Source organism: Notechis scutatus, chromosome Z (genome assembly GCF_049901735.1).
Source record: "Notechis scutatus isolate UNSWTSFEM ecotype Mainland chromosome Z, rNotScu1.2, whole genome shotgun sequence".
NCBI classification, from domain to species: Eukaryota; Metazoa; Chordata; class Lepidosauria; order Squamata; family Elapidae; genus Notechis; species Notechis scutatus.
Window position 1 is genome coordinate 44,134,154 of NC_142025.1, and position 23,423 is coordinate 44,157,576.

The 23,423-nt window shown below is 36.3% G+C and overlaps 1 protein-coding gene across 1 annotated transcript in view; it reads left to right on the forward strand.

Moving 5' to 3' along the window:
- The window catches only part of CALCR (calcitonin receptor), a 164,403-nt gene that overhangs the window by 88,537 nt on the left and 52,443 nt on the right, over positions 1-23,423 (forward strand). The window contains exons 3-6 of the mRNA XM_026675736.2: positions 1,387-1,534; positions 6,728-6,838; positions 20,724-20,836; positions 22,318-22,409. Coding sequence (XP_026531521.1) covers positions 1,387-1,534; positions 6,728-6,838; positions 20,724-20,836; positions 22,318-22,409 — 464 coding nt within the window. The remainder of the gene's footprint in view (positions 1-1,386; positions 1,535-6,727; positions 6,839-20,723; positions 20,837-22,317; positions 22,410-23,423) is intronic.

Here is a 23,423-nt window from a genome sequence, read left to right on the forward strand (position 1 = left end):
ATCTTTTAATTGAATAAGTTTTGCACTTTGAAGTAAAATAATAATAAATTATTGGCAATTCCTGATGCATAAACCATCACTGATTTGAATGGTTCATGCTCATATATAAAATCATAATGTGATTTGATTTCGGATTAGTACTGCATGATGAGTGAATCCAACCCTTATTGTTGGAAGCATATAAAAAAACAACAAAAATCTATTCTTCACTATTGGAGTCTCACTATTTAATAGCACTTGATTGACTTTGTGTGGACTTGAAAGTTAAAGAGAGATTAGCAGGAAGTTCCAGGTGTATAGACAAGGGCAACCTGATTAGAGCTGCAAAAATCCAATTGATAGCTGTCCTGTAACAAGATTGGAAGATTTAAAAAGTATCCCAGAAGGCAATGTACTGTTGCCAAGAAAATTTCATGCAGACTGAGACACCAAAAGTTGAGTCTAACATAGATTTTTTTTTTTGTTTGATATGTCAAAACAGCCTATTTCATTTATCCAGCTTTAACATAAAAACATCTCCAATATTGGTCTTTCTATTATTATAGTTTTTATATATACCCCTGAATCATAGCTAACAGCATTGCCCAACTTCTCTTTGATTATCCATCCTTGTCAGAAATTGGTCAAATTATCTGGAATCCCAGAAGTACTTCTAAATCCCTCTTCTGCCCACTCATGCTTTAAATATTGTTACTTTAATTGATTGGAATAAACACTGTTCCACTATATTATATGAACAAAGATCAAATATGCTTTCTCACAATTAGCTGGCTTGTGAGAGTTACACTTCTTTGTACCAATATATGAAACATTGTCCTGAAACTGCATATACTATAGGAATGTGAAAAAGTTAGATCAGATAAGTATTTCTTGGTACTGAGAACACTAGAAATTAATAACAAAATAGATGGAATATTGCTATAAGAAAATGTATTGAAGTAATGGGAGGATGCCTTCTTTTTTTGTTTCCAACATTAACAACCTAATCAAAGAACACAGTAACAATAGCATCTCTACTAATAAGGATAGACATAACCACTATTTCATCACTGTATCTTGCTATTTTATTAAAAGAAGAGAAAAGACATTATAGAGAGCTCTTATACTAGATCACTACAGTGAATGAAGTTTTCCACACAGTTTTTCTATGTATGATTTTATGATATGGTAGAAAATCTCTCAGGGAATCAAGACAAACAATCAATCAAAGTCACATTCAGTCCTACGTGTTGCCAACTTTATAGATACATGTCCCTGAGATTGAGAGCATTGTATACTTCCCTGGCAACTCCAAACTTTTTGATCAAGCAAACAAATAAAAAATGTTTTTATTGAATAGTCCTGATATAACTTAACAAATATTAACAGATGTTTTTTTATATGCAGAGAATGGCTCCAAGTTTTCCCACTACTGTAAGTTATGCCGATCCTACTTTAGAGTCTATGGAATATTCAGTGATACGCCAGAAAATAGTTGATTCACAGTTCAAGTGCTATGAAAGGATGAACAGAGCCCCTCCTTACAAGAAAAAAGGTAAAGGAACAAATGAGAAAAAGAAAAAAAAAACACTGAAATTATTATTTAAAGCAGTGTTGGATTTTGGATTGCTGAAAAGAAAAAGGGAGTGAGGGAAAATCAACTGAAAATCTCACAAAATTTTATAAATAGTGAAAGTGCCAAGGGCAACATTAGACTACGAATAACATTTCTTTAAGCACAAAGGTTATTCATTTTGAAGGTGTATTGAATTAATTCTGCAGGGCAACATTTCTTTACAATTAATTTTGTGTTTGGATTTCTAGACCTTGACCCCCACTGGTGTTCACGCCCCCCCCATGGTGGAATCATTTTTTTATGCTGTCCTATATTCAGATTTGAATTATCAGAAGACTTCACACACACACAAAAAATACAGCTAGTCCTCAACTTACAAGAGTTTATTAGTGGCTGTTCAAAGTTCCAATGGCACTGAAAAAAAGTGATTTATGACCATTTTTCACACTTATGACCATTGCAGTGCAATGATAGTTGCAGAGTCCCAGGGTCATGTGATTACTTTTTGTGAACCTCTGACAGACAAAGTCAATGGGGAAGCCAGAGTCACTTGACAATCATGTTACTAACTTAACAATGACAGTGATTCACTTAACTGTAACAAGAAAGGTCATAAAATGGGTAAAACTCACTTAGCAACTGTCTTGCTTAACAACAGATTTTTGGGCACAATTGTGCTTGTAAATTAAGGACTACCTGTACTATTTTTATACCCATCAATTGAATGTGGATAAAAGAGTATTAAGTCTTTAATTGAAAGCTTCTTCCTGTTAATTTTTGTCCTGTTATTGTTTCTCTAATTATCCCTTAATATTCTCTCTGGCTATGGCATACCAAGCATGCAACTACCCAATTATATTTTAGTCTAGAATGTACAGACCCAATCCTATTATTTTAATGAATACAGAAAATGATTTCTACCTAAAACTATACTTACCTACAGATCAATATATCATATGAATAAAATTTGTTTTATTTAATTGATGACTTCATTTCATTATTTACACATAAATATATTCTTGCTCTGTTCTATTAAAGAAAAAAAGGAATTAAAGAATAGATTCTGGTAATTAAGATTCCTACCCTCAGTAGGGAATCAAAACCAATTAAGAAAAGAATATTACATTTGTGCTGGAATCCAGGGAGATCCTTTGTACCCTTATCTCTGGAGTAGAATGAAGCAGCTCATCTGGTTGAATATTTAAGTGGCTAAGTGGTTTTAAAGTGCTAGCTTTTAAAAAGAGAGATGCTACTTGGTGCCACATCATGCTGAATAAAGAGGCAGAACCATCAAAGAGATTAACGAGTTCTAGATATAAATAACTGTAAGAAAATACTTGACTCCAAGGAAAATCATTGGTTGAATATGTGGAACTATTCTTTGTTTTGGTTTTCACTTTTCAAAAAAGCCATTCTTGTGCTTCACTGAAATATTTTAATGTTTGTCCTGATTATTCATTGATTCCTGAAAATCAATAAACACTAAACAGAGTAAGGAGAACAGAGACATTATCCATACAGCTTGTATACAGTTTTCATTTCCTGATCCTCATAAAGTACTGTCCTCATAAAGTACTACCATACTTCTGTTGAGGAGAAACTTAGCAAGTTAAACCATAAGTGTAATTTGCTTGCTTTGATATAAACGAAGGCAATATAGGAAGAAGCACTTTTAAAGAGAATATAGCTAAATCTGTGTTTCAATAGAACCTACTACAGGTAGTCCTGGACACACAATATGAGCCCAACATTTATGTTGCTTCGTGAGAAATTTGTTAAATGGGTTTTGCCCCATTTTACAACTTTTCTTCCCCATTTGTTAAGTGAATTGCTGCAGTTGTTATATTAGTAACATGATTGTTAAGTGAATCTGGCTTTCCCACTGATTTTTTTGGTCAGAAGATCATAAAAGATGATTACAAGAACCCGGGACATTGCAATCATCATAAATATAAACCAGTTGTTAAGCATCTGAAAGTAAATCACATGACCAAGGGGATCCTAGAATGGTTATAAGTGTGAAAAATGTTCATAAGGCACTTTTTTCAGTAGTGTTGTAACTTCAAACAGTCACTAAATGAATTGTTATAAGTCAAAGACTACCTGTATTTCAAATTATTTATATACATACTTATATATACTTAAGCATTTCCTTCCTGGGATAAGAAAATTATACAAAGGCAGAAAAGGAGTAAGAAATACTAAGCCAAACAAATTGGAATAGCTAAATATACCATTGATTAATTAAATTCACCAACCTCTCCATGTTGTTATATCCTAGCAAAAGTTTTGCTTTTACCATCTGTGAGCATATATTTATACATATAAGTTTCTCCCATTTCTTTTTTAGGGTCTTATCAACTCCATCCAGCACTGATGGTTTCTTTAAATATATTAACTGCTAACTATGTGTTTTGTGATTCAGTCCTCCTTTATGTTCTGTGTATATGACCAAATAACTTCTATGTACTTGCTTCTTATGTTCCTCATTTACTTTTATATTCAATTAATAATTATTCCACATCTCATTAATTCTTAAACCTATTCTTCTTGTTTACCATGTTGTTTTATTATATAGCTTATTTTTATAGCATTTAGATTTTTCTTCTGACAACACTCAATTTGACTTCCAAATAGCAAAGTTGGTAGAATTATGTTGCAATGCACAGCCATTTTTCTTATTTTGACAAACATTATTTTTTTACAGTGAACCATATAAAGTCCACATCAGTCTGCCAACATCTGAATGTCTTAAAGGTTCTTTCCCCCCCACATCTTTGGTAATCATACTACCAAGAAATGCATATTTATTTTTACCATTTTATATAATTAATGCATATTGTGGTATGAAAACATAGAAGCAAGCAGACTAGGAAACTTGGGTTTGAGATATTAATTTCAATATCACCTTTAATGTTGAGCAGATCTAAAACACATAATACTGCTATTGCCATCAAAGTCCTCATAACATGGAGCTTACTTTTATATAATTTTTTTTAAACGCTTTAGAATTTGGATTTTATTCTCCTAAAGCAGGAGTATTAGCTATCTAATAATAGATATTAGAGAGTTATTCTTGATATAATGTTTTAAACAAGGTACTTTAACAAATATTTATAAAAGAGTTTGTCGGTTTTTCTTATTGGATAGAATATATCCAAGAGAAGTCCACTGCATGTTAAACATTTTTTGTTCTCATCCTTCTGCCATTTAACTTGATTGCATGCCATTCAAGTCTTAAAATCATGGCATATAGAGCAGAGGTCTTTTTAACTCTCAAAAATGCTATCTTCTTCAGTAGAAGGAACAGAGAATAAATAATACCATTGTTGAATGAAAAAAATATCATTGGTAAGGTTGCATAATACAGAACTGAAAAGATATATGTGACAAAAAGGGGGGAAAAGGTAGTTTTAATGAGGCAACAAATAATTGGGGGTAACAAATAAGCAGATTGAAAGTACATACTGTACAGAAATAAAATGAGTTTTTATTCTTTTTTTCAAAAATAACCCCAATGTGTAGGTGGAGGAACCTGTTTTATTTCCCCTGAGTGAAAAACTTTCTGTATTGTATTGAAAAATACAAATGTTTTTCATTTCATAGAATGACAAATCTTTTCAAAATTAAAAATTAAGCCTTCTATGTAGTTGACTGTGCTGTCTTTCAGAAATATATTTTGATTGCATTTTTGTTCTTTTCTAATCTTTTCCATGATAGGGTTCTTTTATCCAGTACAAAGTCTGGAAGAAAATGTGCTTTACCTAAAAAAGAAATAGGATTGATCTGATGGAGTTCTGAGGTCAATATTTATCAGACAAAAGAACATTTTAACTTTTGTGTTTCTAAGAAAAGAACATCCACCCAAACTGAAACACTTGGACCTCCCATCATGAGGAAAGGGCCCCTAGGAGCTACTTTCAAGCTGCCTAACAAATCAGTTGTATTTTCTTTTGGGCAGCAACTCCAAGGGTGACCAAGCACTTTAGATATATTTAACAATTTTTACTATGCATCTTGGGTTCTAATATCAATTAGCCACAAAACTTTCAAAGATGACTTTCCCATTTCATTGATTTATTGCCAGGTTTAAGTAACATAATTAAACTGTCAGATCCAGATTTTGGTGGCCCTGACACTCAAGAGTACCATCCCGCCTAAGTAATCCTGTCCCCTCATTGTCACTGTTTCCATTTACTCAAATACCTTACTTTTTGCTATATTGCAAGCAACCAGTTCCGAATCTTTCTACTATTGCTGTTCTTAGCAGATAATAATGACATGTTCACAGACAGAGAGAGATTCAGAAGTATTATAAACCTGCAAATTCTCCATAATAGGGGAAAAGAACCAGCTGTTCTCTAGTTCACATTACATCTGTTAGGAAAAAACTGATAAATGTTTTTTCAGCTACTGTAATTCAGCTGCTGAAAATCTTGTAACTCTATATCTCTTTCTTTTCAATAAATTCTGTTAAACAAAACTTTAAAATGGAACTTTTATTAAAGTCATTTGGCAGGAACTTTAGAGCATAGCAAGAAATTTATTTATTTGTATTCATCTAATATGTATGTCACCTATCTTGCTAAAGGCGAATCTATGTGCCTAAGAAATTGTTGTATAAACAAGTTGAAGTGGAACAAGCTCATGAAATTATTATCAGTGATCCCTATTATAGTATAAACTTAAGGGACCACTTAACTATGTCAATATTGGCTTAAATTCTGATAGATCTCATTTAATTTACTCTATTATCCTGGATTAATGGGATGTAGTGTGAAGCAATCTTTAATAATTAATAATAACAATATTATCCAATGCAGGTGACAGAACCTAGTGAACTTAGCAGCTTTCAAAAACTAAGTCAAGTTGAACCAAATTAGAAATTGGACAGGAGATAATGCAATATCCTGGCATGGTAGGGCACTTTGCCAAACTGAAAAAAATATGTCAGAAGACAGTAGGAAACCACTTCTATATTGTTGCCAGGAAAATTACAGATGTAGTCACCAGGAGTCAAGTTCAACTCAAAGGAGTCTTTTGTCTTTTAATACAAAAGCAACAAAAACGTTAGGAGTTTTTGTGAGCATGGTAGATATTACTCTGATATTAGAAAAGAAGCCAGTGTATTTTCCCCAAAACTATCAAGCTATATTACTTTCAAATTTTTAGGATTGTACTGTAACCGGACCTGGGATGGATGGCTGTGTTGGGATGATACACCAGCTGGAGAAAATGCTGACCAGAATTGTCCTGATTATTTTCAAGACTTTGATCCAACTGGTATAGTACCTTTGTTACTTTCAGCCACTTGATAGAATATGGAAATGAAAGGAAATTTTTTTATCAACATTAAAAGTAAAGTTGATTTGCATTTACATGTCCACAACTGGTTACTGTACATATGCTGGAGCGGTTATCTTTTGTGAATTTTCCTGATTTCTCCAAACTTTTGATGCAAATTTTCTCATTTAAAAAATAGATGCATTAGCATGTGAGAAAATTACTTGCAAATACTCCTATATGGGACAAAAATGCACAGAACAGAATGTTTACAGATAAATTGTAATCCAATCTGCAAACAGAAAAATAACCTGTTTTTTTTTAATATAAATATTACAGTAGTGAACTCAAATAGTCATTCCTGTTTAAAATGCAAACATTACACTAGAAAAATCAAGAAGTCATTCTGTTTAAGATTAAAGTGAGCAGGTTAAATAACTTCTATTTATAGCATTATTGCTATAAATTCACACCTACATTGAATGTTCAGAATGTTTTGTTTTAAATCCTCTTGCTATTTGCCATATTAACTATGCAATCCAAAAAATGGCATTGTTTATTTTTCATGTCAGTCATTTTTATCATAACTCTATTGGTAGGGAATTAAATAGCAGTCATTCATGTGACATGAATCTCATTCCTAGGTTTTTTTAATATATTTTATGATCAAAGGCTGCTGTATAAATGGAAACAACATAATTCTCAAACTTCATAATACTTTATAGATATATCATTAATGCAATTAATATTGTCAATGCCACAATATTGTGATTGCAATTCTGCCTATTGTATATGTACTATCGAGCTTCAGTTGTACCATCCTGTATACCATCGTACCTTTTAAAAACCATATCTTGCAAACACCCAAGTGAAGTCACCAAGTGTGTAGTTCTTATTACTTTTCCTAAAATGTTCATAGCAATATATGTATATACCATATATATCTTCCCCAAATATTAATAAATTGCACCTTCAAATAAATTATTAAAGGGAGTCATTTTGCACAATCTACCATTCTGTAGTTCTTATGATTGAATAACTACAAATGTGTATTTAATTTGACTGCTGATTTCTATTAAGCAAAATTGTATCCTGTTATATGAGTATAGATAGGTAATAAACAGCTGTCTGCACGGATATCATCTGAAATACCAGTTGAGAGATGGCTAGAAGTTAATCAAGTTCAAAAGAAAATAGGATTTCCAGTTACAGAAGTAGGAGTTTTCTGCCAAGGGTTTATTTTCAGAATTAATAATGTCTTGAATCTAAGATCCCAATAGAGCCAATCCACATTTGCATTTTTTCCAATGATAGGTCTCTGTATTGTGCTAAACCATATTATGATTGGTTGACTTTTGGTTTAGAATACTGCATAAATGGGCATATTGATTTGTAAGTCATGTTTTCATTCCTTTATTTGTAGCTTGTTCACTAAACTATACTATTAAAAATATATTGTGCTCAGGAGAAGAAGTATGTGACTAACTGAAGAATCTATATTTCCATGGTTTGTTTTTTGCACATTTAGTTTTTTGCACACTTCTGATTTCTCTCTTGTTTTTGTAATAGTACTTTATGCAATGGAACAGCCTGTTCTAAGGACACTTAAAATAAGCAAATGAATGCTGGCAATCTTAGACCACTGATTGCTAACTTCAATTGAATAGAATAGGGAAGTCTAGCAGGATTAGCTCCAGCTTCCCATACCAGAGCTAGGCCATCTGTTTATTTTGTTCCAAATACATGCTGAAAGGACTGGTAGCTAATAATCACTTCCTGCCACTTGAGAAAACCCATATGGGTTGCATGCCTACCATTCTGGCCTTGTTGAGACTAATCATCACTAAGCTGTGTTACGACTGTTTTCAAAATGACTTAGCTAATATTTCTGCTGTTGATATTAGCATAAAAATGCCATAAATAATTCAGATAAATTGGCAAGCACAAATTAATCAAAAACAAAAACATTTCTGAATCTTCTGCCAGATTCAAACAAAACAAACATCTCTCAAGTTCAGACAGAAGACGAGCATGCATATTCAAAACCTTCCACTTGACTGTGCCAGAAGAAACGGAAGAAAATAAGCAAAGCCCAAATTTTGGCGCATCTCATTTTCATCACTGTAAAATATGGCTTGTTGTATTGTCACATTTTTGTTGTATGTATCATCACCAAGAAACTACTTATTGTATTCCATTGCAGGATATCTATTTGTGTCTCCTGTCAACTAAAAAGATAGTCCTTTGGTCTTTTTAGCTGCCAGAAAAAGGGAGTGGGGGGGGGAACAAGGCATTCCTTAAATGCCTAGATAATCACCCTGGCAGCCCAAAACCCTTCACCTATATGCTTATGCATTAACTTCTGTTTTACCTGGAGAGATCTCCTATTTTACCTCCTATTTTCTCAAGACACCTAAGGCTCTAGCCTAGAGGCCCCCAAACTTGGCAACTTTAAGACTTGTGGACTTCAACTCCCAGCTGGCTGTAGAATTCTGGGAGTTGAAGTCCACAAGTCTTAAAGATGCCAAGTTTGGAGACCTCTGCTCTAGCCTCTTGGACTATAAAAAGTGGATTATTATTCCCTGTAGAATTTGGGTGCTGATGATAAAAGCCTTTGGTAGGTTAGGGTTTTTGCAAGGAGTTTGGAGTTTGATTTATTAGATAATAGATAATAAATAAAACGTGTAAAAATAAAATTCCTGCTCCTATAAGAATATTTTGGTGACCCAAATCAAATCTTTAAGTACATCATCATTTCTCAAGCCTGAATTTTTAAGGTGAAACCATTTATATTGAGATACTTTTTCTGCTAAGTATAGATGCAAGATTGCATACTAATGTGGCTATAAGAAAGAGTCCTTCATTTTAAGTCATTTACGCTATACTTTTAAAACCATCATGTGTTTTATTTTTGTTTTCTGATTAGAGAAAACAAACAGAAATAGAGAAATTAAGGTTATATAAAATTGCAAATTTTTATGGAGCTACCCATCAAGGTTTCATCTAAATGGCCAGTGATATAATCAGCTGACTGAATCCCAGAATTTCCAATATGTTATCTTGGTAGGATAAATAGGATCAATAAAAGAAAGTACTTCTTTGTGCAATGTATATTTAAATTTTGGGATTTGTTTCCATTAGATGAAGTGGTAAGCACTAGTTTAACCAAGTTTAAAAGGGATTGGAGAAATTAATGACAAATTTGGCTACTAGATCTTGGTGGCTGACTACACCCATTTTGATCACTGGAAACTTATTTTAAATGCTAGAGTAAAAAAGTATTAAAAGGTTGTCACCTCAGTTAATGTGTGTTTCCTTCCCATGAATACTTCTGATTGCCTGCTGTGTTACACAGAATGTTCCTCAAATTTAACTTTGACCATGATAATTTTTTATCAGGTGCTATTTATATGTATATGTATCTGTTAGGTGCCAATTGAGGGGATCCTAGTTAGGATATTTACCACAAAAGAGATGGAAAAATTATTTACAATATCTTAAATTCACCCCAGAGCAGCTGTTTGGGGTTTCATGAAAGGATATAAAAAATCAAACACACAGAGATTATCTAAGCTTTTAGTATTGCTTGGTCCAAAATCCACCAATTCTTTTCTTATAAAGGAAAAGTAGTAACAATTGAAAGAACAACTGAACCTCATTTCTTCCATTCCTTAAACACTTGAGACAAATCTTCTATCTTAAGGAACTAATATATATCTTCTTCTTATAGTTTTATAGACCAGAAGGTATCAAGAAAAATGTCCTTTGATTAACATTGATGACTGCCGGTGATCAAGCTTGTTAAGAAAAGAGACATATTAGAATTTTGACTCAAAAACTACTAAAGGAGCTATTTTCTTTATTTTCCTCTTCCTCTCTGCCTTCCAAATGAAGCAATTGAAGAGAAATAAATGTACTTAATATGATTCCTTAGATATCAATGGAATAAGACTCAGTAAAAATGTGGTACATTGTATTCGATCTGCTTTAAGTGCTACTTGAGACACTTTTCAGCTTTAGATAATCTATATTTGAATGATTTAAAGAGTGCTTATGCCAAGTGTTTCCAGATAAAATGTACTGCTTCTTAGCAGAGATGAACATATTACGTCAGCTGTTAGTCTTTTGTTGCTCTTTTAGTTACAGGAGGAACAGAATCAGAAGAAATAAGTTTATGTTTTGCCTTTCTTTTAAATGATTATCAAATTCCAATATAATTAGGAATATATGGTAGATTGCAATAAAATATAATGAAAAAAACATTAAAAAATTAATGGTGACAGATTTTACAAATCAGTTGATGGATAGAAGGCCTATCTAAAGATAAAATAAGGAAATCCAAAAGCTGATGTTATCCATACAACGGTCCTTTGTTGGTTTTCAATATATGCAGAAGAAAAAAGGACATATCTCAAAGTTTTTAAAACCCTGGCATACGTACTAAAGTGCAGTTCATCATACAGTTCAATCCCCAATTGTGCAGGGCTTTAAATATCATATTAGCACCTTGAGAAGTGGATCAGTAGTATTTGAAGCTATTATGCTATGAATATTACATGTCCATTATAAGGTGACTTTATTATTTGTACCACATCTATTACTGGCTTCATAAAGGCCTAGTAAAAGGTCAACAAAGAAACTATTTAAAACATCAAAAAGATTTGGTCTTATATTGTTCTGGACCAGTAGAGTATTTGAAGGATACTCACTGTCAATTAAAGGCAATTTCAAGATACTTAAAGAGTTAGCTGAGTGGTTTTTGTTAAGTTCTGAGCATGGGCGCAAGGAACGGAGATGAGGCTGTGAACAGTGAACTTCAACTCTTTATTAACGATCAGGAACAGAGCGAAACCCTGGGCAGCAACAGCTCTTTTATAGGGCTGGCTGCTGTCCCATTAACCAACGATTTACATTGAAACGTTTAAATTGTACCCAATGAGAGACGTTCCGCTAATAGCCAATCAGATTGCTCCGTAAGGACCAATCCCAGCTTGCTATTCACGGACCAATCAAAAGTGCAGGATTACGAGCCTGCTTTTCTATTAAGGTTGTTAAACTTTATTAAATACGTTTATGTTAGTTCATAACACCCCTCCCCCCTAAGTTCCGTTTGAGGGATGTGGTGATATAGTCGCGTAGATATGCAGGTCGTTTCACCTGCCTGTTTGATTTTCGCTGTTCCACTGGTTTCTGTCTGCAGTCTGATTCCGGTGGAACGCTTTCAAGTCTTTCTGGTACGATTGGTTCCGTTTCGGTACGGGAGGACTTGGCGTGGCTGCCATTGTTGTTATCCCAGTCCCCAAGAGTTACTTCCAGGTTCCGTGGGCTTGCCTCCCTCGTGGTATTTCCCCGTGGCGAAACTACCCCGCTCCCTGATTCTTCTTCAGTTGGCGCGCTTTGTGGGGTTGGATGCTGGGTTTCACTGATTACATCATTATCTATTCCGTTTTCGGGCCCCTCGATATCCCCTCCCACCTCAGTTTGCGAATAAGGGGAGTCGCGGGAAATGGGTGGCAATCTGGAGCGAAGCTGATCTATATGGCGCTTCCAAGTTCTCCCGTCATTAGTCTGTAGGCGGTAGGATCTGGGGCCGGTGGGTTGGGTAATGGTTGCAGGGACCCACAATGGGTCGCTGGAGAAATTTTTAGCAAACACCAAGTCGCCTACCTTGAATTCGCGGCACTTCCCGCTAGACCCAAAGGGTTTTTCTGGTGAATAAGAAGGATGTAGACGGTCGAGGTGGGAGCGAAGTTTTCGTCCCATTAATAGTTCAGCTGGCATTTTATTCGTGACGCTGTGTGGGGTGATGTGTTGAAGAAGCAGGATCCGGTTCAGCTTGTCGTCGATGTCTCCAGAATCCATTTTTTGTAGTGTTTTTTTGATGAATTGTACCATTCGTTCCGCCCTTCCGTTGGCCGCAGGGTGTGCCGGCGAGGTTAGCGCATGGCGGATGCCCCGGTCTGCTAGGTACTGTTCAAAAAGCAGAGCAGTGAACTGGGGCCCGTTATCAGAAACTAAAACGTCTGGTAGTCCATGCGCTATAACAATTTGTTCAGTTTGTTAATGACTGACTCAGTTGTGGTTGTCTTCATTTTATGTATTTCTAGCCAGTTGGAATAGGCATCTACTGTTAGTAGAAAAGTGTGTCCTTTGGTGGGTCCCGCAAAATCAATGTGGATGCGGGACCATGGACCCCGAGGGGTTTCCCACTCGGTTGGCGCCGCTTAGGTGGGGTGTTGCTGACGCCTTGGCACTTCCGGCACGTGGTTACCCAGGCTTCGATTTGTTTGTCGATGCCCGGCCACCACGCTGCGTAGCTCCGTGCGCCTTCATACGCACAATGCCCGGATGTCCATCGTGCAGTACTTCTAAAACTGTTTGTTGTAGCCTCTCTAGGACGACGACTCTATCTCCCCAGAGAATGCAGCCCTTCTGGGAGAAAAGTTCTGTCTGCCGGTTTTTGAACGGCACGAAGTTGTCGTGGAGTTGGTCGAGTGGCCATCCTCGTTCGACCCAGCTGAGAACTCTTGCTAAGACAGGATCCCGCTTAGTCTCGATGGCGATGTCCCTTGCCATGAGCGGCAGCGAGTGTAGCGTTTCAATTTGGAGTGTTGTGAGGGTTGGAGCTGGGTCGTTGACGGCTTCCGGAAGTGGGGAATGGCTTAAAGCATCAGCGTGGGGAATGGCTTTCCCCGGGCGATGTTGCAGTAGATAATTGTAGGCAGCTAGGAACTCTGACCAGCGAGTCATTCTTGGCGATAATATATAGGGGGTTGGTTTGTCTCCCGCTATAATACCAAGCAATGGCTTGTGATCCGTAATTATAGTAAATGGTCGTCCATACATGTATTCATGAAAACACTTTACAGATGATACAACAGCAAGAGCCTCTTTATCGAGTTGGCTATAGTTCCTTTTGGCCCTTGATAATGTACGTGAGAAAAACGTAATAGGTGCTTCATTTCCGTTTGGTAATACATGACTTAAAACTGCTCCTACTCCAAACGGTGAGCGTCACATGTAATAGTCAAAGGTAAAGTCTCATTATACTGCATTAATACAGCGTCGGAAGTTAGTAAGTCTTTCACCTGTCGGAAAGCGCGTTTCTCTCGATGTCCCCAGACCCAGGTTGCTCCTTTGTCGAGAAGTCTGTGTAGGGGCTCAGCTACGGTCGCCTTCTGGAGCAAAAAGATGTTGTAAAAGTTAATGAGCCCCAGGAAGGCTTGGAGGTCTGTTCTATTCTTAGGTGTCGGGGCTTTTTTTATTGCTTTTAGCTTGTTATCAGAGGGATGGATTCCTTGACTATCGAGAAGGTATCCAAGGAACTCCACCCTTTCAGTACACAGTTGACATTTATTTTTTTTAACCTTGAGGCTGGCATCTTTGAATTTTTGGAGAACCATTCTTAGACGCCTTTCTAAAACTTCTCTATTCGGGGCAGCAATTAACACATCATCAAAATATGGCACGACTCCTTTTATGCCTTGTAAAAGTCTCTCCATCAGGCTTTGAAAAATTCCCGGGGCTACACTCACTCCGAATTGGAGTCTATTGCACTTAAAGGCGCCTCTGTGTGTAACGATAGTTTGTGCTTCCGCAGTCTCCACATCTACGGGTAACTGTTGGTATGCCTGTGCTAAATCCAATTTAGCGAATATTTTCCCGCCACCCAGGGAGTGGAGAAGATGTTGAACCACCGGCACCAGGTAAGCACTCTGTTGAAGTGCGTGGTTCAAAGTGGCCCGGTAATCCCCGCAAATTCTTAACGACCCATCCGGTTTGATGGGTGTTACTATTGGGGTTTCCCGACGGGCGTGGTCGGTTGGTTCTAAAACACCCTGAGCTATTAATTTATCAAGCTGCTCGTCTATCTTTGGTTTGAGTGCAAACGGCACCCGATGAGGCTTAAGGCGGATGGGAGTTACTTCGGGATTAAGGCTAAACGATATTGGGGTCCCCTTGTACTTGCCTAGCTCTTCTGAAAAAACGTCCTGGAATTCTTGGACGAGAGATTCCTCCCAGTTGTCGCTCTCGGCTCGGTGAACGCCGGCTACCTCTATCCCGAGCAGGGTGAACCATTGTAGGCCTAACAAACTAGGCCGGTTGCAATCGACGACGGTCAGTGGTAGTGATGCGGTATGATTTTTGAAGAAGACTTGGAATAGGCTGGAGCCGACGACTGGAATTCTGTTGCCCTGGTAATCTTTGAGTGTGATTCTTTGGGGGCTGAGATCCTGACGACGGATGGAAGGGATTAGCTGTTTGAGCGTCTTCCAGGAAACCATCGAGAGGGACGACCCTGAGTCGACTTCCATCACGCAAGGTTGGTTCTCAATGGTGACCCTTACTCGGATCTTTCTTGCATCTAAGGATGAAGCGTGGCCGATGGTAATGGTTTGGTGTGTCTCTTCTTATCTCGTTGAAGTGGCAGGTGCTTTATTTCTGTAGGAGTGGTTGTTCCATTGGTGGTTCAGGTGATCCCGGCTCACAGGACGATTTCCTGTGGTCTGGCGGTAGTTAATCTCCCTCTGGATTGAGCTGGGTCCTTGCTTGCTTCTACAGACCTTTGCGATGTGGCCTCTCTTCCCACAGGAACGGCAGAGCGCGTTGAGGAATTTGCAATCTGATCGCGGGTGATTTGCCCCGCAACCAGCGCATTGGCGTGGTAATCTTTGGGTTCGTTGTTCTCGTTGGTCACGTTCGACCGGAGCCGGTTGACCTCTTCTTTTTCACTATCTGATGTGGATTCGAGGTCCTCATGGTGTGTCGTCATTAAGGGCCTCTCTGGACGAGGCGAGGTGTCATTCGCGAGTTTACGGAGCGGTGCGTTGGTGCGGCGCATTCGGGCGGCCGACTTCCTGGTTGCTTCTGCTGCAGTAGCGTCTGTGATGGCATCGGCAAGATCGATGTCCCCTTGCCATGATCTTGCTCTGCACCGTGTCGTCATCTAATCCCAGAACTATGCGGTCTCGCAAAGCTTCCTCGAGGTTTGAAAACCCACAGAGGCCACCCAGGTTCCGGAGGTCAGCGATGAAATCTGCAACGCTTTCGCCTTTCCGTTGGTCCCTCTGGTAAAATTCGTATCTTCGAACTAGAGTTGGCACGGCGGGTGCATAGTGGGCTCGTAGGATGGGCGCGAGGGTGTCCCAATCCATTGACTTCACCTCAGCCGGTTTGGCAAGTGCTTTCGCCATCTTAAAAATGGCAGGCCCACAATGGGTTAGAAATATTGCTCGCTTCTTGCCAGTCGTAGCGTCCTTTAAGTTGTTGGTCTCCAGAAACATCTGGAACCGATCCATATACAAGTCCCAGTCTTCGTTAGCCGGGTCAAATGGAGCGGTATGGCACCGCCGGACATCTTGCCGTTGTAGGTACTTCTTCAGCCACGTGCTCTGTTCGTTGCTCTGTAGTGCTCAGTCAGCTCTGATGTCTCCGCATCCCACCTTCGTCGCCAGTGTTAAGTTCTGAGCATGGGCGCAAGGAACGGAGACGAGGCTGTAAACAGTGAACTTCAACTCTTTATTAACGATCAGGAACAGAGCGAAACCCTGGGCAGCAACAGCTCTTTTATAGGGCTGGCTGCTGTCCCATTAACCAATGACTTACGTTGAAACGTTTAAATTGTACCCAATGAGAGACGTTCCGCTAATAGCCAATCAGATTGCTCCGTAAGGACCAATCCCAGCTTGCTATTCACGGACCAATCAAAAGTGCAGGATTACGAGCCAGCTTTTCTATTAAGGTTGTTAAACTTTATTAAATACGTTTATGTTAGTTCATAACAGTTTTCATAAATAAATTCTTTTCTGCTGTGATTCCCATCACATTGGGATTTTCCCTTTGTAAGTTATTCTTTAACACTTTTTTTTAAACAAATTTTATTAGTTTTTACAAAACAATACACAAACAAACAAAGCATGATAACATAAAAGATCTTTTCTGAAAAAACCAATAGAACATACAGAATAATTCCAAATTATAATATATATCTGTTATATATATATCCTTATCTGTTCAACTTCATATCTTATCCCAACTTCTCTTTATTTCTCCCTTTCATTCTATTATTCAAATTATATTTCTTGCTAATTAAAATTTTATTGCTTTTCAAGAACAATACACAGACAAACAAAACATAGAACATAAAAACATAAAACATCTTTTCTGAAAGTTGCTTGATCCCGGGTTAAAACTCTTCGTACAGACACAAATTCAAAAATCATATTCATTTTATATACCATTCCATATCTTATTACCATTTTCAATTTTCTATATAGCTTATTCCCTCTTTTATCTTTCTTAATTTTATTTTATTTTATTTTTATTTTATTTTATTTATCTCATCTCAGTTCAAATCATAATACTTATCATTCTTTGTCTGTTCTATTTCCAGCTATCCATTCATCTTTTCTCTTTAAACAAACTTCTCCTGTACACTGATTGGAGTATGACGCCTTTAACTCTTTCCCCTAACTTAATAACACTTAATATAATACTTAACTTATATTGGGATTCTGTTTAGTACATTCTAAAATTACACAATGTATTTTATAAGAAAACAACAACAACAACAACAACAACAACAACAACAACAACAACAACAAAAAACATATTTATAATTATATAAGACCACTATCAATGCCATTAAAAAACTAATCATACATATTAATACTCATTTATATCTTAAGCATTTTATTCTAAATACACATATAAAAACACAATCTTATGTACCTTATGTCCCTTTTGTACCCTTATGTCCCTTGGAGTGACTGATTGGAGTGACGCCTTTGACTCATTCCCCTAGCTTAAAATTACTTAATATAACACTTAATTTATATTGGGATTCTGTTTAGTACATTCTAAAGTTACACAATAAACTTTATGAAAGGGGTAAAAACATAACAATAACTAAATAAAATCATATATAACCACTATCCATATCATTAAAAAGCTAATCATATATATTGATACTCATTTATATCTTAAGCATTTTACTCTAAATACACATATAAAAACACAATCTTATGTACCTTCCAGAATCCCTTTTTTCAATTAAATTTACCCATTGTCTCTAAATGAATCTTGTTTCTTTAAGTCTTGCTTCCCACCATTAAGGCTTCTCATCCCTTCCTTTCTCTCTTGCTTATTCTTCTCCTTACCCTTTTTACCCCTTTGTCTCTCCTCCTCCCTTTTCTTCTTCTGCTTCCCCCCTTTCTGTTGTTTTCTAACCTTGTATCCACCTTTCACCTCATTTTTCTCTTTTTTGGTTGTTTTTTCAAGCCTTAAAATCCCCTTTTCTTTTCCTCTTTCTCCTCCTCCCCAAATAGAATCATTTGTTCATCAAAGATGGCTTCTTCTTTGTCCCAGTCGTCCTGCTGCGCAGTCAATTTTTCATAAGTACGTACCGCCATTTCTAGAAATTGAAAAAGAGTGGCCAAAGTATCTTTCCCATCTTGTTCTTCTTTTTTATATTTTTGATGTTCAATTTTTAATTCATCCACCAGCGATGCCATTGTAAAGAGATTTTTTTTCCCAAAACAACCACCCGAGTGCTTTTAATCAAAAATAATTCCCAAGAGTTCCAAAGTCACCAAAGAGTCCAAATAAGCTATTTCTTTTAATACTTTTTTTCTTTCTTCCATTTCTCTTTCTGGGGTTGCTGTTTGATCAAAAAGTTCCAATTAAGATATATCTTTTAGAAGTCTTATTAATATTCAATAGCTCTTTAAAATTCTAGGCAATCTCCTCCTTGTTTAAATTCTGTTCCAATTTTTTTTCCTCTCCCTTCCCACTTACAGCAAAAAGATTTTCCTTTAAGTGTTCAGAAATCCATACCTCCAATGCGAGTTTTCTGATTTCTCTTAAAGTTCTATCGCTGTCACGTTCGGAAGGAGAGTGAAAAGAAAAAAAGTTTTTCCTTTAATTTCCATTCGCCGCTTGACACATTCTGGAAACGATGTATCTTTAATAAGCTTTAAGTTCCAGGATACTTTCACTGTTACTTTGTCCCGGTCAGCAAAGATCACTTTCATTTCTTGACAGCTCCTCCTGCACTTTCTTTTTCCGGCTGAGCTCTTCTATGTGGCGGCCATTGCTGACCGCCGCTCAGCTGCCTTTGGAAAAGGGGGTTTAGCCGGCTAGGGAAGAGAGGTACAATGTCTCTCGACCCTGCCAGACCCCCTGTCTTCGCCACCTTCTACGGAGGTGGCTTAGCCCCAAAGCCAAATGGCTCGGGGCACTCGGGCAGTGAACACAGGCAGAAACCGCGCACAGTCGCGGATTCCTGCCTGCTCCGAAGCGCTGCAGACCGGACAAGTTATTCTTTAACACTTGAAGGCTGGTAATGAAATATTTGTATGAAGAAAACCAAGCTGAGAATATACCAATAACTCAATAAAACCTACCCCTGAACTTCTAATAGTATTCCTTGTTCACTTTTTAATTTTAAAGGAATAAGCAGTTAACTTGCTTTGGCACTGCTCATTTTCTCTAGGAATATTTAGGGTTATGATCGTACTTTTAAAACAAAACTGTAGAGCTATTTATTGGTGTATTAAAGTGAAAAATAGGATACCATTCCAATAAATTAATAAAGGATCCTGATTATGGAACTTATATTCACAACAGCGAGTATATGACAGCAGTGATCCTCAATTTCCTGAAAGATTCAGATTCCTCAGAAAACTGTTAGTCTCTTTTTCTTTTTACTCTAAGACAGGGGTGTCAAACTCACCTGTCCTGTGACATATCAGGACTTTCCCCATTGCTAAACTGGGCATGGGCATGGTATGACAGTCCTGCTCTTAGAATATATATATTAGCTTGCAAAAGTAGTCTGTTGCTAACCATGCCCAGTTTAGCATTTTTCTGAGGAATCTGAATATAATTAATCAAACTAGGATTTATGATAGTAGGAAGCTCTGTTGGTGTGAAACCTGAAAAGTGTGTACAGTAAGTATGCAGCTGTAGAGGGAATAGGGAATGGACTTCAAGGACAGGGGGAAGATCTACTAGTAATTCAGACATCAGAGAAGTGCAGCTTGCCCATTCCAAGAAACTAATTTGAGTAAATGTCTCAGAGCTCCCTAATTCACACAAAGATAAGTGAGGTAGATGGAAGCATATTTAGACTTGCAAGATTTTGTTGTTGTACAGCACAGTAACTGAGTAGTAGTTATAGTTCTATGTGGCGTTGGTTTCTTTGTCTGATCTATCTTAGAGGGTTAAGTATATTGTAGTGGGTAGTACATAAGGCTATAAATAGTACCTTATAGAGCTAAGTGCTTTGTAGAAAGTAGTTGCAAGGATGTAAAAATGTAGCAGTAGTGGCATTACTCCATCAACGAAACATCTGTAATTGTCAGAAATGTTGAGGCAGCTACGCTCCCCAACAATCAGATAGCATTTTGAATTGTTATTTGGTCAGTTCATATTTAAGGCAAAATATTATTCCTAAAATTCTTCAAATTTACTTGCCTTTGGGACCATCCTTAATTAATTTTAATGAATGTCTTCACTAATGTGAGAAAATAATATTCAACTAAGATGAAATCAGAATTAAAATGTAAAAAATGATATCCATTCTAATGCATTAAATACAAGTAGGCTACAAATAATTTACATCATATATTTTGATTATACTGTCACTGAGGCTTACAGTGAGCAAAATATGTTGCAGGAAGCGGTTAATGATACTGTCTTTTTAATGATTTGCTATTTTTACGAAATGAAATGAAATGGCCAATTATCACAATTTGTCTCACTGTTGTGATAAATAATTTTTCTTTAATTCCAGTCACACTTAATTAATGTATGAAAAGTAATAGGCTTTATATAGGCACAAGCTTCTCAAATGAATTATACCCACTGAATTGTTAATTCACAGAAATAGCAACAAAATATTGTGAAAAGACAGGAACATGGTTTCGGCATCCAGAAACCAATCGAACTTGGTCCAACTACACACGCTGCAATTCTTTTACAAATGAAAAGCGTAAGGTAAGTTCTTTAGATTGTAGAAGAGTTTCTAATAACGCCTAACTTTTATCCATCTGGGTTTATTTTCATATTAATCATGGATGCAGTGTAGAGAGATTAATACATTTTAATCATGGATGCAATGTAGAGAGATTTGTCTGCATTTCAGCCATGTTCAATTATGTTACAGGAAATCAATGACCAACTCATAGGTTTTATACAAAAACTCCCAAAGTAAAAACCAAAGAGCTATAGTTCTGTATTCTGGATGGCTATTGTTTAAAATTGAATGAATCTACATATTATGAATTGTAGGTTCTCAAGACCATTTTTCTCATTTTTTTCTCCATTATTATCACCGATAGCAAGGAAAGCAGTTTTGCCGAGATGCTGACCCCATTTGGGTAGAGAAATGAACAGACTTTTCATCTGTACTCCTCCCCCACTCAAAAATTAATAAAATGTCAAAATTCCATTGGCTTTCATTAAAGTTAGGTATATTGACTTGGCTTTAATGAAGAAAAAATTGTGGCATTATAATCCATGTGAGATTTTAAGGACTGGTGAAAATTCCCTTTACATTGCTGACAGGTACAGTTGAATGATGCCTGATTTTCATCTCAATTAGAAAGGGGTATCTGAAAGCCTTCTATATACAATGAGAAGAGAGAAGTAAATGTTCATTGAAATTTGCAAAGAATGGAATGCATAAAATTTGTATATGTTATGAAAATGGGTGGGTATATTTTTCATCTTTCCTGTATTTTTTTTAAGGTGACCTGGATTTGAATTTCTATTTTTTTTTAATATTGTGCCTAACCCTTTGCATGTGGCATATAGACTGAACCATGCCTTACTTATTACATTGTAATCTGTGGAAAGTCTAATTAGATTTATATAAGATACTCTGTAAAATCCTCAGGACACTCTATGACCTTTCGTTATGAGAGTAATTCTCAAGGTTTTATGTAAATCTTTATGGAGTTGACTTTTATATGGCCAATTACAGAAATTTGTCATAATATCTATTAAGATAGCTCATGAGGGAAAATCTTATTGTAATTAACCCAAATGCAGGAAAAAAATAAAGGAGATATAATGTACAGCAGAACACAGATTACTTTGATATGGTTGTGAACAGATGGACTATGTTTGGGCAGCTTATAACAGCTCTAGGAACAGAGCTTATAAAATCAAGGAATCAAATAGAACAGACTATTTAATTAAGAAAATCTATGATAGTCAAATGAACAAAGGACATTAATTATATACCTATGTGAATATATGTATGCATATATAAAGTAGTACTATTTATAATGTGTAGTTTGTAAATGTGAACACGATTTAAATCATTTTTAGAATTAGTTCCATATATCTAATATGAAGTAAAATGTATTCCAAAGTTCTGGACTCATTATTACTGTTATTTGTATCTTAGGATAATTTTTAAACTATCTCTAAACTATCTTCATTTTTTGTTTAATTTTTCTTTTAAATTTCAGATGGTTTTCATAGTTTACTACATGACTATAGTAGGACATATATTGTCTATGGTTTCCCTGTTGATTTCCTTGGGAATTTTCTTCCATTTCAAGTGAGTATATCCTTCAACTATTTATTTATTTTTTCTTACTGTAGTATGTGCAAGGGTTATAGAAATATTTATTTGAGTCATATAGTTCAGTCATTTCCTTACTGGTTACATTGGCTTACAAGTTATTTTTATCTATGTGCTATGTGTGCCAATTCTCTATAACAAAAGTACCACATCTTCTTAGAGTTGTATGCACTTGTTTAAGACATAATGCAGATTCTAAGTGTTCCTCTGTAACTAAAGAGTGTGTGTACAAAAATAGAATACAAAGAACGATTTGACACAATCAAATGTGGCAAACTTTAAGTTAGGGCCTCACATAACATTTGGGAAGAGTTGATTATTGTAAACGAAGTGGTTGTACATCATCCCTAAAGGAAGAGATGGAGTTTGGGGTTGATTTAGGATTCTTCTCTATTTTTGATATATAGCATGTCTGATTTAGGATTGATTGGACAGGTTTTATGTGTTTTCCACCTGCCAATGATGTGACACTGTTTTCAATAGTGTGTAATCATAGTTGTAGGAAGTTCCAAAGATCACCCAACTGGGCTTTACAGTTTTATATTCTTCCCATTGAGCTCATTTTCATACATAAAATGAACATGAACTCAGTGGGAAGAATTTCTATATGTATAAAGAAAATTAAAAGGTTAAAAGAGATTGATAACATTTTCACATTGCTGGAGCTACTATGCAGTATCACCATAGCATATGTATCTCCTCAAATTATCTAAAACTCATGACACATTACTCAAATGGCAAGATCTGACATTATTTTAACAGATCACCAACATACTATGCAAGATTATCAAATGCTTGCAGGATTTCTGAATCCATGCATGATGATATTTCAATGATACTGCAATTTTGGGGTGGAGGAGATAGTTGATGATCTGATAAAGTTCTCTTACAAAGAGGAATTGTGTTACTGGTTATTATCAGAGTGGAAGGAACCACTCTGTATGATTCCCCTCAATATTGCTGTTATTTTTATTCTATTATTAGCAAGCA